General features: G+C 48.3%; 1 protein-coding gene across 5 annotated transcripts in view; it reads right to left on the bottom strand.

Moving 5' to 3' along the window:
- Positions 1-1,142: 1,142 nt before the first annotated feature.
- SPATA20 (spermatogenesis associated 20) overlaps positions 1,143-16,021 on the bottom strand; it is a 56,201-nt gene continuing 41,322 nt past the window's right edge. For all 5 annotated transcript variants that reach the window (XM_079967381.1, XM_079967385.1, XM_079967384.1 and 2 more), the window contains exon 16: positions 1,143-1,460. In XM_079967381.1, the coding sequence (XP_079823507.1) occupies positions 1,290-1,460 (171 nt within the window). In that variant the 3' untranslated portion in view covers positions 1,143-1,289. The remainder of the gene's footprint in view (positions 1,461-16,021) is intronic.

Consider the following 16,021-nt stretch of genomic DNA (forward strand, 5'->3'; position numbering starts at 1 on the left):
GCACAACTCGCTGGTGTTGAGAGGTGCCTTCTTGAATCATATAACGTGACCCCATGTTGAACCACTGGAGACCAGAAGCTTAAGCACAGGAAAGGAAGTGCAGAAAGCAGAAGGTTTAAATTCCCAGGAGAAAGAGAGGCTTGTCAGCGATGCCATTTGCAGACAGCCTCTTCCTTGCATGTCCCAATCACAGATGCCAATGCTCGCCAGCTCAGAGAGATGGTTCTCTTCCTGCTATACTCCACAGAGCACAGGGAAGCAAACCCGCAAGTCTTTAATTTCAGAGTGTGCAAACGAAGAGAGAGGCACGGTTTATAAACTTAACAGCCCCAAATTCTGCAAAAAGTGGCAGTTAAGCTAACCAATATACATGTGTTTTCTCCCAACTGATTAGAGCTGTGAAGCATATTTACAATGAATTTCGGAGATTTACCGGCAGCTCCTGGACTGGTGAAGTAAGTATTGGCAAGCTGGGAAAGGAATGCCGTACATGCCAGTTTATGGGGAAGGGAGCAGTGCCCTTGTTGCCCAAGGGAACATTTGCGTATATAAACAAGAAAACACTGTCCGTTTTTGTTTTCCCCTTCAAATATATGAGAGCTAGAAACTTGCTTTATTAAAAATGAAGGCCAAACTATGGATTCTACCTTATGGGATTAAACTTGAGGCTATGCAGCCATATTGTCTCCTCTAATTATGTACCATGTACACCATTTGGAATCTTGGACCGTGTGCTTTACTTCACCCATCCACACTAACATATGCAAGGTCAGGCCTCCATCTTCAAGGTAGCTTAACAAAATATACAGTGAGCGTCGCTCCACAACAGTGCCTGAAACAGCCTGGGGTGTCTCACTGGCAAGACGGCCCTTTGCCCATCATAACCTGAGCTGTGAGGAAAGTTAGGGCCTTGCTGAGCTTCCTCTGCAAGTCTAAAAGTAAACCCTGCAGCTGAGAAGGAGAGGCTGTGGACCACTAGATGCTGCTGGATCCAGCTCCCATCATCCCTGACCCACTGGCTGGGGCTGATGGGAGTTGGAATACAACAACCGCTGGGCGACCCACAAGGTTCCCCAGCCCTGCGAACTGGTTGCCCCTAACAGCAAACAAACTTGACCACTACTGAACATAGGGGGAAGATGTTTTCAAATGGAAACAGGCGGGTTGAAGTGGGCCCAACCTGGCTTTATTCAACCTGGCTTTATTCAAAGGAGACTTTATTGCGAGGTCCAAGCAGGGCTCTCTCTTCTCATGTCCACTGAAGCGCAAGGGCCACCAAGGGAGGCAGCTCAGGGCAGCAGCAGGCGGCGTAGCTCCTGGCTGGAGGTGACGGGCAAGGAGCAGGCAAAGTTCTCGCAAAGGTAAGCTGTGGCTTTTCCATCTTTCTTCTCCAGAGAGGAGAGGAAGCCAAGGTGATGGTACAGGAACCCCTTGGTGTCCCCGTCTGCAAGAATCAGCACCTGAAATGGGAGAGACAACAAGGAAGACACACAGGCTAAAGTGAGTGTTAAAGACGACGCAACCTGCTCCCTTTCCTAGGCACCGGGGCCTTGCTCAAATATCCAGCAATGTTTCAGAGACCCAGGGTTAAACTGGTGGCTCATTCCATCGGTCCTCCCATTCCCCCTGCCCTGCCTGCAGTTTTCTGACATGTGCAGCACATGTGGCTTCTGGGAGCCATCTGGGTCAACTAAGTTAAATATTACTGGATGTCTGGGTTTGTTTTCGACTTCGCAAATTTGTTTTATTCTAAGTTTTAGCAATATTGGGGGGCTTTTCATACTTGTAGTTTTTACTGCTTGTAAGTTGCTTTGCTTGGGCTTTGCCAAGAAAAGCGCCATATAGATATTTTTAAAATATATGTTTAGAAATTAACTCTCCGGGGCGTTTTTTCTTTGCTCCATCGGTATCTCTGGAATGGCACACCTTGGCCTCTCCTGCTTGTGACACATTATAATCTTGATTATATGGATTTGTCTGGGTTGCTGGCAAACTAGGGCTCAAAATCAATTGGAAGCACAATTAAGGTGGCCATTCTACAAGACCATGTAGTGCTATATTATCCAAAATGCCCCTCTCCATTGCTAAGCTCTGTCTATAATGTTTACTCAGAAGTTGTCCCCATTCAGCAAATGTCCCCTTCAACTTTAATTCCAAGCTCCCTGCTTGCAACATCACTGATTAACTGCCTCTTGGTCAGTCTATTTTGGGGGGGACGGGGACTTAAATGACTGGTTTCCTTTCATTATTTTCCTTTCTTTTTCTGAATTGCAAAATTACACCCTTTTACAGTTAAAAAAGTGACCAGAAAAATAAAAGCCAGTAATTAAAGCCTGCTTCCCCCCACCCCCCACCAAGGGAACAAGAAGTGATTATGGGGAGAAGGATGTGCTGAACAGAAAGCAACTGGAGGCAGAAGCCACTAGGAGGAAACTTCTACTTAAATACTGAGCAGCCCTAAAAGGTCTCAGTTGTGATTTGGCTGCACACACCCAACAGGCTGGTGCTGCAAGTGAAAACAGTAGCCTAAAATCATATATGCAGAGAGCAGGAACACAGAAAACACTGGAATGCATATGGATTCTGCATAAAATCTAAGTGAACCAAGGATGGTAACTCCAGACTGAACAGCTTGTGTGTAAGCAACTCCGATAAGAATACAGTGGTACCTCGGGTTAAGTACTTAATTCGTTCCGGAGGTCCGTTCTTAACCTGAAACTGTTCTTAACCTGAAGCATCACTTTAGCTAATGGGGCCTCCTGCTGCTGCCGCGCCACTGGAGCATGATTTCTGTTCTCATCCTGAAGCAAAGTTCTTAACCCGAGGTACTATTTCTGGGTTAGCGGGGTCTGTAACCTGAAGCGTATATAACCTGAAGCGTATGTAACCCAAGGTACCACTGTATTTGGGATGGTGGGTCCTGCCTCTCTGTGCAGGCATTTCGATCAGATTCCTTCTAGATCCTCTCCAGTCATTCTGGAAAAATTCTGACATTGCATGAAAAGAAAACATGGAAGAATCAGCAGCTTCTCCCTCTGTCCTGTTGACAACTCAGGGGAATACGCAGTGTAAGCAATACTACAGTCTCTCTACCAAGCCTGCTGCGAAGAAATGTGGAGGAGCAGAATATCCTATTTGTAATACAGACTATCCAAGGTGTGTTACACCTGTCTCTTGCCTAAGGTACCGAGGGCAGGAGCCCACCCTGAGTTTGTCACACCCAGATCCGTGGTGACAAACCGAGATTCGTGAAATGAAGCCCGGGGAGAAACTGTTACCCTGATTAGCAAACCAGAAATGACACCTTCCGTTAACAACCCAGCAGCCTGGCTGCGTAAACAAGCCCACAGCATCCTGACTGGCTCGTGTGTGTCCTGGACATGAGGAGCTGTGCAGGTGCGACTTATTTAAGCAAGTCTCTCCTTGTCCAACTCCTTGTCACTGGGGACTTGGGGCTGCGCAGTGCGCTGTGAAGCCGTTTGCGGGGAAGAGAGCCTGTGTTTTCCCCTCCCCTCCTCCTGCCACCCTCTCCCCGTTCAGCCCCATCTGTGCCACAACTAAGCTGTGATCAACAGAATCATGCTGCTGCCACCCCCGCTTGCCCAGCAGGCTTCAAACACGCCGCTCTAATTGAACTCAAACTGCATTAATCACTTTTACAGCATGCCAGCTTCCTGCACGTAGGATCTGGAGCTTGAGCCCAGGCCTAGCCCAAATTCTAGCCAGCGCTGCTCCCTTGGTGCCGGATTGCAGCAAGATCCTGCGAGGAGCTGAATGTCAGGCTGGCACAAGTGGCTAAATAGCAGGCCATTCTCTCTCTCTCTCTCTCTCTCTCTCTCTCTCTCTCTCTCTCCCCCAACCCAAAGAATGAGTCTGACACAAATTAGTTGCATGGGGAAATGTCCAGATGAACCCTGCTGTGCATTCAATGTCATGTGACGAGGTACAAGTGTGGCCGGTGGGTCCTTCCCACACCAATGCAAGCCTGGGTCATGCTCCCCGCACAGCTGCACATTTAGCATTAGTGAAAGTGGCTGTGCGCACCAAGTAGGGAGCTGAGCATATGTGGAGGGGGCCTTTCCTGACGCATCCTGAATGTGTAGCTCCCAGAGGGTCAGAATTCACTGATCACATAAATGGAGAACAGGGAGATCCCACGATGAAATGGAGGCTGGCACCAGCCACACGAAAGCCAAACTGAAATAGAAAGCTCCTAAGAACTTGGTCCACCTGAAGCATCCTCCGGGGGAACAGGGAGGGGATGATGAGGCCTTGAATCGGCTTCTTCTCACCCGTGCTTTGAATGTTTCAGTGTATCTGAAGAAGTGTGCGTGCACACGGAAGCTCATACCAATAACAAACTTAGTTGGTCTCTAAGGTGCTACTGAAAGGATTTTTTTTCCCCCAACTATGGCAGACCAACACGGCTACCTACCTGTAACTATGCCTTGAATGTGTCGGCTTTGTATCACTAGGTTTTTTTCTCATTCACTCAAAATGCCTGTGTCACCTCTCATGCTGCCTTCAGCACAGAAGCCCATCACAGCAGCTCTTGCTGAGGCATTATGACTGTTGAACACTGGAAGTGATTGACAGGGACTTTTGAGCAACTCTGGGCCTGCCTCCCCCGACCCCCCACCCCCACCACTTAAAAGCACCCAGAACAAATTGAGGAGAAATGGCTGACACTTTAGAAGAGGGGACATCAACCCTTTTGGGCCAATGGGCACACATGTCAATTTGAGGAATGTCTGCCATGGGGGTGTGGCATAACACGACTTCACTGTTACAGTGGTACTTCTGGTTAAGAACTTAATTCGTTCCAGAGGTCCGTTCTTAACCTGAAACTGTTCTTAACCTGAGGTACCACTTTAGCTAATGGGGCCTCCCGCTGCCGCCACGCGATTTCTGTTCTCATCCTGAAGCAAAGTTCTTAACCCGAGGTACTATTTCTGGGTTAGTGGAGTCTGTAACCTGAAGCATCTGTAACCTGATGCATCTGTAACCCGAGGTACCACTGTATAGGGGAATGGCATAACACACAACGTCTGCCACATCAAAAAGAGCCCAAAAAATGACCACAAAATAGGTCAGGCATCCCCTCCTCAACATCAGCCGGGGGTGGGAGGGGAGGCACCAGGCAATGCCATGCTCACTCACAGAGAGAATAGAGGTTCAGAATGGAAGGAAGCACGGGTCCCCCATTCCTGGCATCCAATGAAATGTGGGCATGTTTAAGGTGTTGCCTTGCATGTAAATATAAAAAATGGAGATATATATATATGAAAAGCCGAACCTGTCCAAACAGAAACTGAGCAGGAACAGTGAACAGGGGATTGCAGGATTTTTTTTCAAGGGGTGTTTATGCAGACCTTTCATGGGTGGCACAGAAAGGACTAATGGGCCCACTGGTGCTTGTGAGCATCACACAGGTGGCTCCAGAATAGGAAGAACCCTGCTGGAACAGACTGAGGAGGCAGCAAGTGCATCCGGCCAGAAGCCTCCAGGAAACCCAAAAGCAAGAATCACCTCTTCCCATCTGTATATCCCTGGCAACGTTCTCTGAACATGGAGGTTCCATTAAACTATTATAGCTGATAGATTAGGTTTTCCTTGGAATGTGTTCAAAATGGACTGCCTTGCTTCTCCCAACCTCTTAAAAATTGCTCTTGGTATTCTATTGTACAGAGATGCTCAGGATGACCAGGAGCAGAACCTTTCCTTTTGATACCCAGGGCCTTATTGCCCATAGTCAGGTGGGGAGACAGGGGAAGTGCTAGTTGCCTCCTAGTTGGGCCTGTTGTAATATAAGCCCATAGTGGTCCAAAGGGAAGGTGCACCTTCTCAGTATGCATCAGTAGCTGATTGGCCAGAGGGTGTCAAGCATGCCAGTGCAGAGTGGGAAATGGGCAGACAAGCTGCCCCACCAGGTGTGGTAGCCCCTTCCCTCTTTTTCTCCACACAAAGAGGTCCCACCCCCACAAAACAGGCACCCGGACATCTTCATTCTCTCTTCTACAGTCTCCTGTTCCCAGCATTTCAAGAAATAGTTGGGCTATTGCTAAGACTTAAAGCGCTTTGATGTGCATGAAACCTGGAGGCTCCACACTGTGTCATTCACCCAAACCACACCCTCCCCACTACTAGCCTTTGAGACATGCATGGTAGCATGGAAGGACTGGCATTATTGTGATATTATGCCACTGTACTGCTCTGTCTGTGACAGCAGCCAGGGTTGTGGCCTCAGTGTCCATTCTCAGCCTTGCCTTTAGAACTGATATTGTCACCTTCTTTGCTAAGGTTGGACTCCACCCCTTTGCTATCCGTGTGTGTGTCTCTTAAGGCCCATTCTTAAGCATCCAATCCCCATGCACATTCCTGTTGGAATCTGCGTTCCGTCGAGCTGATAAAGTTCATCTTCCTCCGGTCGAGTCCTTCGGAATCGCCTCCGACGATAATTTGATGAAGCCTCAGGCACATTCCCGTTCAGCAGAGTTTCCAGCACAGGGAAGTGATGAGATTTATGGCTACATGGCTAAAGAGTTTTATTTTTCACTACGCAGACAGAAAAGAAACATCCTTTCTCTATGAAAGCAGAGAGCAACTGAAACAAACAAAGGAATATTAACCAGTAATGTCACATCCGTCTCCGGTCTTCCGTGAGACTTCCAACAGCCTGGAATGTCTCTGGAATGTAAACAGAGCCTTGTGACTCCAAAGCACTGCTCAGTGGCAAACAGAAACTAACAATTGCTAGCCTGTTCACCTCTTGCATTTTTCTCCCTTGCCTTTTAAATGCCTAGGTGTTTTCCTCCCCCATCTTTTCCCTTGTCATTATATGCGCACTGTAACTTGGCTACACCTGACTGCCTATCTAAACGCCCTTTCCTTAGCGCAAGGCTCTCCTCTGCTTGCCAGTCCTCATTCTGTTTAGGGCCTCCTTTTCATTATATTCATTTCGCTCCTGGAAAATGCCCCAGCGTCCTTCTCCCTGTTCTGATTTTTCTCTCCACAAACATTTCAAAGTGGGCTCTTGGGGTGTTTTCTAGGCCAGATCAAAGCTGCTGCAGCTCCTGTCGCATTGGGTCACCCCTGTTAGGAACACTCTAATCATGCCTGAGAAATGAATGGCTGCAGCACTAATTAATTTTTACAATACAGAAATTATTATTAGCTCCCCTGGGTCCTGGGCGTTAATGGAAAGTGCATTGGGGATGAAGCTTGTCAAGCGCAAGGATCGTCTACCTTTGTTCAAGGTGTAAAACAGGGCAGGGTGTGCTGAAATGAAACAGGGCAGAAGATACACTAAATACTTCTGTCATTACAGGACAATGGACCCTTCTCTCTCTCTCTCTCTCTCTCTCTCTCTCTCTCTCACACACACACACACACACACACACACACACACACAGAGCGATTGATTTATAAGGGAAGAAGGAAATGAACAGGAAAGGGTGAAATCATCAGTGTGGTGAAATTATCACATTATCAGTCACATAGAAAGAGAAAAAAAGCTTCTCTGGACTGTGTGAAAGCGAGACCATGTGCACACACTCTCATACACATGGAGGATATGAAACAGAGGGTACCCAAACCTCCTATAAACAGTATTGCCCACATCAGCACCCTGGGGTAAAGGCAAATATGTCATTTCTGTGATGCACTGCTGAGCTCAAACTGGGATCTTATGGAAGAGACACCAACTTCCTGAGCCACTGGGAATGCTAGTCAGAGGTGATTATGGACTATTTCACACCAGAGCCCATAGTCCTCCTAGGCTGGGAAGTCAGTTGCCATCAGAGGGGCCAATCCAGTGCACCCGGTGTCTGACATGGAGCTGTTAACTTTCCCCTGTCTGGGAAAGCCATTCAGGGAAGCCACCAAACAGGTCTCGTCCAAAGATGGCCACGCTAGCATGTGCCAAGGCACACTTAATACTAATTCATTTCCCACTTGGTTGCAGCAAGTGCCTTAAAACGCGCAACATCTGTTTACAGGTAAGACTGCAACCCTTCGCTCCCCAAGTCGGCAATTGCATATGTCGCCTCAAACCATATCTATATCTATGTCAAAATGCCTCTCTTTTTCAGCCAGCATCTACCATGCATAAAACCTGATGCAGCTTCTGAGTAAGGGAGAATTCCTGACCATAAGTGCCTGGTCAACTGCACGCCAGAAAATGTTACTTCGTACAAATAAACATTCCCCAGCATCCCAAAGATGCCCTAGATGAGCTCCAATGCCTTCAGTGGCTCCCCATGCCACTCACCCTTTGCTTTCCCACTATCTCCCCTCCATATGTTGGCAAATTCCTGGCTCAAGATGGCTGTCAGTTTCATCTACTCCTTGGGAAGTGGCAGAGCCCCCTTCATCCCACCCCCAAAGGATTCTCCTATACAACACAGACTATCTATTTTATTGTACTTGGATCCACCTAAACCAGGAAGAGGAACCTTGGTAAAGATTCCACCTGTTTCGCCCACCTGACCTCCCTGGTGCATTCAGAGCATCTTCAAGAGTGATAACGGACACACAAATCCCCACCCTGCACAAACTGGCCGCGTTTGTCTTTCTTTTCTTTTTTATAAACTGTCACTCTCTCTCATTGGCTTTATCTTGAATTCCAGGGGTGATTAATTACCAATTCATGTCCAATCAGAAATTCATTAATTCATTTTTTTTGCAGCCTCCCTGAGGTCCTCTTGCTCAGGCAGGATAAAGGAAAGCCAGAGCATTAGCACTTGGTGGACAAAGGAGATAATGAAATCCTTCATAATTACCCATAGGCCATTAGCAGGGCAGGGAATAATAAACCAGAAAGCAAACTCCAGCCTGAAGCTGCCCACTGCCTGCCTTTTTCATTTTGGTGTTAGAATGGGGTGTGACACGGCATTCCCTTTCCAACAGTGGGACACCCTCAAATCCTGTCATTCGGAAGGACACATCCCATCTGGAATAGAGAGGCACTGAACTCCCCCGAATTTCAATATACACTTTTGAAGTAGCAAAGCCACGCAGCAAAGCAAATTATTGTGTGCAGAGGGGAAAGAAATCCTCTGACAGATTATTCACGTTGTTTCAATGTTGTTCAGCACATTTTTATTCCCTTGGCGGCGGCTTCTCCTCAGCGCCATTTTCATTCTTCTTTGCCCTCACAGACCTCAGCTTCGTTTGCTGTCACGCCGACCTTTAATCTGATTGGCTGTGGTGACGGGTGACCCGAGTGGTTTTGTTCGCCAGTGTCCATGAGATCATCATGGGCTTGGGTCACCGTGACCATTAGGATGGTGGCAAGCGAGGCCATGGGGCTGTGAGGGAAAAGGAGAGGGAAGAATGGCAGCGAGGAGAGCAGCACTGCCAAGCAACACGCATCTGTCTTACAAATGATGTCAAAAATCACCCCAAACATGAGGCACTTTTCAAGGGAAACAAAACATGCCGTTTTCTGCCAAGGCTCAGGAGTAGGCAGCTGTCGGAGATGAGCCAGGCATCAAGGGCTGAGCCCAGAAATCAGAGCAGAGGGGCCCAAGCCAGGAGAAAGAGCTAGGAATGGAACTGCCTAAAAATCTCCGTTAAGCTTATGTGAATCATAGAATCATAGAATCATACAGTTGGAAGAGACCATAAGGGCCATCAAGTCCAACTCCCTGCCAAGCAGGAAACACCATCAGAGCACTCCTGACATATGGTTGTCAAGCCTCTGCTTAAAGACCTCCAAAGAAGGAGACTCCACCACACTCCTTGACAGCAAATTCCACTGTCGAACAGCTCTTACTGTCAGGAAGTTCTTCCTAATGTTTAGGTGGAATCTTCTTTCTTGTAGTTTGGATCCATTGCTCCGTGTCCGCTTCTCTGGAGCAGCAGAAAACAACCTTTCTCCCTCCTCTATGTGACATCCTTTTATATATTTGAACATGGCTATCATATCACCCCTTAACCTCCTCTTCTCCAGGCTAAACATGCCCAGCTCCCTTAGCCGTTCTTCATAAGGCATCGTTTCCAGGACTTTGACCATTTTGGTTGCCCTCCTCTGGACACGTTCCAGTTTGTCAGTGTCCTTCTTGAACTGTGGTGCCCAGAACTGGACACAGTACTCCAGGTGAGGTCTGACCAGAGCAGAATACAGTGGCACTATTACTTCCTTGATCTAGATGCTATACTCCTATTGATGCAGCCCAGAATTGCATTGGCATTTTTAGCTGCCGCGTCACACTGTTGGCTCATGATCCTCTGCATGGATTCCCCCCCCCCCAATTCCCATCTAACTCCTGAATCTAAATGGGAAGCAAGCACCCACCACCACCAGTTCCACTAAAAATACAAACCATTCTCACATGCAATATGCATTGCGTGGTGAGTTCCCCACCCCCCAGGTAGAATAATGACACATGACACAATTATTAAGGTTAATAGGCTAAAAAAGGCCACACCTTTATTGGTTACAGGTGATGAGCGGTATTGGCTTAGGCATTGGACCTAACTGACTATATCTGACTCCAGCCCTTGAAGTCCGGGAAGGGTTAACCACCAGTAGGGGAAGTCCTGCTGATGCACATCAACTAGGAGCTCCCCTGGGGTAACCGATAGGGGGCGTGCCTTAGGCCCTCACCTCCCCAAGCTTCGAACAGGGCCACGCTCCCCAGAATCCTTTAACGGACTACCCTTCAATATGCGGGGCAGGTGATGGCGCTACCTCCCCTCTTCTATCTACAGAACAATAACAATGCCTAACCGCCAATACCCAGGAAGTTGTGGCAATTTGCTACGAGGTAGGCAAAAACCAAGTGGCTGGCGCCAATTTGCCAAGTGGATAAATTCCTACCAGGCCCCTCCACAGCAACCAACTGAAGTCCATAGCAAGGTCAAAGAACGAAAACCTTGAAGGGTGGGAGGGTGGGAAAAACCAGAGCAGATGGAAGCGGACGAAGATGGGAGATCCCCGGCTGCGTCCTGCCTTTAAGGGGCAGGCCACACCCCCAGAGCAACCCAATTGACTGGCCAGGAGGTGACGCAGCCAGGAATCCCCCAATCGTGCAGGGGCTGGCCTCCCACCCCCTGGGCATGTGGAGGGGCCGTGAAGCCCGCAACCCCACCTCCACCTTAAGGCGGAAGTGGCTTTATTATTCAGATAACATACACATGTACGCTACAGGTTTCCTAAAGTAATCTGCCGCATAAACAAATACATACAACAGTGCATATGACTGTAAAAATATGTTGATCTTAAATATGTTTAAAAATCCATACTGCAAAAATATAGTACAGCATGGGGCTTGACTCTTCTATATGTATAATAGATGTTTCTTTTGACGTGTCAGGCTTCTTTTATTTTGTCAGCAACCGGGCTACTGAGTTCTGCACCAGCTGAGGTTTCAGCCCCGTGTACTGCAGTAATCCAACCTACAGACTACCAAGGAACAGACAACAGAAATTAGGCTATCTCAGGCCAGATAGGGGCATAGCTGGGCCACCAGCTCAAGCCAATGGAAGGCACTTCATGCTGCTGAGGCCACTTGAGCCTCCATTTTAATTGTTTTCATTGATTTTGTATTTTTCTCAAGCTGGAGAAGTCGTGAAGTCCCCTACACCAACATTTCTGTCCCAAATGTTTTTTTACATGACATCTAGAAACCCTGGGCTTGGACCATCCACACCCAGCACGTCAAAAGGATAGAGAGCTGCACCCCTGGTCAGGAAGACCTCTGGCAGTCCCAAGGGAGTGGAATAACAAATTGTATTTCACTTCAAAGCCTGGGCATGCCTCCCCATCTGCCAATTGGGGGCCTGATGAGTGCAATTTTAATGAAGTATGCAGGTAGGGGCAGAAAACCACCATCTCAGGTGACAAAAAGGCTCAGTGCTCACTTTGCACCTGCCACTTCACTGGCGGACGTCATCCCTTCCTGTTCCCAATCTGCAGAGGAGATGCAACAGCTGGGCTTTGAGGACACAAGGCTGAGGTGTGCCATGCAGTTCCACCCTCCCATGCTGTCCCAGCGAAGAAAAAAAATCCAGTCATCTTTCCAACACAGGGTATCTAAAGCAAAGTTGACTTCTCCTTTCCACCTTAGAAATGACTGTTTTCTTTCCACTCCTAGCAGGATGCTGCTACATTGTTTGTCGAGGCATTAATTACTATAATGACCAAATCAATTACATTCACCCGGGCAGGCTTAGCCACCAGCACCTTGCTCCTACGGTGCAAGTAAGGATGTCAAGTAACATGCTGATATATATCTGTTAGACTTGCCTACACAAGCAAGCGCATCTCCGGGGGGAAGTGAGTCAGGGCTGCCTCATCACATGCAAGAAAAGGAAAACAAAAATATCAATGGAGCTGCAAAAAGAAAATGAAGACATCTTCCTAAATTTGCACTGCAGCCTGTGCACAAAAGGAGGATCAGTTCTTCCTAGACTGCTGCTGCGCCACCTCTCTTTTTATGCCGTTCCCTTGCCTCAGGTTACACTTTCACCCACCTTCGTTCACAGGCTTTGCTGGAAAGTGTTCAGTCACCTATCCCAGACAGGGTAGCACCTAATGACACTGGAATAGCGGGACAGCTCAGTTCGTTTATTTATATATTTAAAGGCATTTCTCAACCGCTTAACCTTTAAAATCTCTAAGTTAGTGCAACCATAAATGCAGTCGTAAAAAACAGTATTATAAGAACAGAGATTTTAAAAACACCAGAGATCTAGAAATAAGAGCATCCAATTCTATGGGTCAGGGAAAGCCCGGGCAATAAGATAAGACTTTACAAGATGTCTGAAGCAACTTCTGGGGGGTGTTTCGCATAAGGCAGAGTGTCAGATAGTGGTGTGATTGCTCGAGAGCAAACAGGCAAGACTCCGACCTGTCTTTTCCAGGCTTTATTATTAGTGCAAACTATTTACAGTGAAGAGCATCGCAAGTTCATGTCTGGCTCAGTCGCTAGCAGAATCTGGGAGTGGTCGGTCCTTGTACCTCCCCCAGCATAACAGTCGTGTGACCCCCAAACTTCTCCTCCCCTCCCTGCGCCAAAACCTACTGCGCAGAGTGGGTGCTGGCAAAGGGGTACTTCCCTCCTCTCCAACTTGCTCAGGGTCGGTGTTGAGGCTCTGGTCCCAACACCTCCTCCCCACTGGGGGTGGGGGTTTCCTCCTCACCAGAGGAGGAACTGCTTCGCAAGACTTTCGGAGGTTCCCTATAACACAACTGCCCTTCCACTCTCACCTCTCAGCTGATGGCAGTTCCCTGACACAGAGGGAAGGGCATTCCAGAGTGCAGGGGGCAATGGCAGAAAAAACCTGTTTTGGGGTCACCACCCTGTGGTATTCTGTAATGCTAAGCCGGCCAAAGTTCTCAGCATGCCTCAAATACTTTCAAACTGCCCCATTGTGTAGTTCCAGTTGCTCACTTTGATTGCTCGTGAGCCCGAGCATCACTCCCGAATGCCATCCCATTCCCAGTATTTTTGTTTACACTCTTCCTACTTGAACATTGAAATTCAGGCCAACGTGGCTACCTGGTGGCACGTGGGCAGTTAGCAACATAGACAGTGACTTGGTACCCAACTGTTGTTGTGTCCTTTAGGCTGCTGAATTGCCACAAAATGAAATCAGCAGTGAAGAGGCCAGACACGGGGCTGAGTTTGTGATGTGCATGAAAATCCTGGGGGATTCCATTCTGAGCCAAGCCTTTACCCAGATCAGTTAGAACTAGTTTCCTCTTCGCCTGAAGGAATCTGTGCCCTGGTTCTATCTTTTCTTGTGCTATTACTGAGGATGGTCCCAATGCTGGTATTCTTGGCCGCTACACCAAATTACTACAAAAACTGGGAAACGAAGAGTTCGTGGCATCTGTATTTTTCCCTCTGTTGGCAATGATTGAACTATGCACTTCTGAGGAATGTTGAGGGGGTTGTGGGAGGGGAGAGAAGAAGGTGGAGATGACTTGTCTACATTTTGCTCTGCTTGCAGGCTTCTTGGGCTCATCTGGTTGGCCACATCAGGAGACAGCATACTGGATTAGAGGGACCATTGGTCTGATCCAATTGTATTCTTATGATGATTCCTTTATGCTATGTTGATTGGACAATATGGTGAAAACGTTGACCATGCAAATGGAGAGCTAGATGATGCCCTCTGAGAAGTTCCCAGGTCTGAACTCAAATTCAGTAGCAGGGGTGGGTGGGAGCCTATGATGTGGAGGTACTCAAAAGGATGGAGAACACGTTATGAAGAAAAAAGCCAGGGATCATCACAGACAAGATCCTTCCACCCATAGTCTCCCCCAAAAGTAGGACTATACCAGAGGGAATCTCAGAAGCCCCACAGAGGAGGCAGATATGCCAAGAGAAGCTGTTGGAGAGAGGGTCTTATTTAAACCAGACAGTGGTGGAAGAAAGAGGGGTAACCTGCAGAGAGAAGAAGAAGAAGAGTTTGGATTGGATATCCCGCTTTATCACTACCCAAAGGAGTCTCAAAGCGGCTAACATTCTCCTTTCCCTTCCTCCCCCACAACAAACACTCTGTGAGGTGTGTGGGGCTGAGAGACTTCAGAGAAGTATGACTAGCCCAAGGTCACCCAGCAGCTGCATGTGGAGGAGTGGAGACGTGAACCCAGTTCACCAGATTACGAGTCTACCGCTCTTAACCACTACACCACACTGAGTGAGCCACTGGCTGATTCCAAGGTCAGACTTGCATGACAAAGGTAAGCCAGGTGGTGATCGCATGTAGCACCACTGGAGATCCCAAGTTGTCCATTTAGTGGCACAAAAACCTAGGAAGCGCTTCATCTCTGCACATGCAGTTGTTTAGAGTGACGTGCCTTGGCCCAAGTCTCACTGTGATCACACAACCTTGCTTAATCTTCTGATTCATTGCAGGCATGTTTCAATCCTGCACGCGATTCAGCCGCATGTTGTGGAGTCCGCTGCCAGTGCAACCCACCATCCGAAGCTTCTATGTTATGTTTCGTGGGTGGGTGGGCGGGCTGACTGCACGTTGTTTATGACTTTTGAGTAAGCAATTTGGGCTGATCTTTCTTTCACAACCAAGTCACTGCTGCTCCTCTGGACAGCCAGCAGGTGGTGGCAGCATGTCCCTGAAGCAGCCAGGGGAGGAAATGAGAGTCAATGACCACAGAGTGAAGTGGGGGTTCGTCCCCCCAAAGGTCCAGCCATCCAGGGAAAATACTCAAGGGAGGGGAGGGCAACATCCCCTTCCCTCACCCTATTCGTTATATGGAAGACAAATAGAGAAAGAGCTGCTGACAATCACAGCTTTCCCTTCCAAAGCTCTTTGCTGCAGTTAAGAGTAAATTGAATTAAACGGTGAGAATGGAATTTAATTTCCATGCTGTTTGATTTGATCATGCTCCCCTTCCGAGAGGCCTCCTCCGCTGGTTCATCATCTATCTTGGGGCCCCTCCCAGAACACGTACAGGTTGCAGGGAACAAAAAGCTGATACAGCTGTTGGGAAAGGGAGTAATTTATTAGCACTGGCAACAGCGGGCTCGGCTCCCCGCTGCCGACACGGCGCTTTCAAAGCTCCAAAGTGGGTCAGTGCTTTTAATCCTTCTCCGCCAAGGCAAAGGGAGAGGTGGAGCAGCAGCAGCAGAGGCGGGGACAGGGCAGCAGCAAACAGCTCCAGGTACAGGGCAGGACAGGATTTGCTCCTCAGCCCCAGCGATGCCTGAGAGAGCCCAACATTCAGCGCAAGAGCAGCTACTTCAGACCACATTTCCCAGTCACTTGTGCTGGACAGCTCCTGGAAGCCTATCTTAGAATAGCACTGTTCTTTCTCTTTATCTCCCTTGCGGAGGATAAGGTATTTTGATGGCTACTAGTCACAATGGCTATGTTCTCCCTCCAGTCCTGAAGACAGTATGCTTCTGGGCGCCAGTTGCAGGGAATCACGAGCGGGGAGAACGCTCTTGTGTTCGAATCCTGCTCTCTCGGGCCTCCTATGGGCATCGGCTTGGCCTTTGTGAGAACAGGATGCCAGACGAGGTGGGCCTTGGGCCTGACTCAGCAG

Source organism: Podarcis cretensis (genome assembly GCF_951804945.1).
Source record: "Podarcis cretensis genome assembly, chromosome: 2".
Taxonomy (NCBI): domain Eukaryota; kingdom Metazoa; phylum Chordata; class Lepidosauria; order Squamata; family Lacertidae; genus Podarcis; species Podarcis cretensis.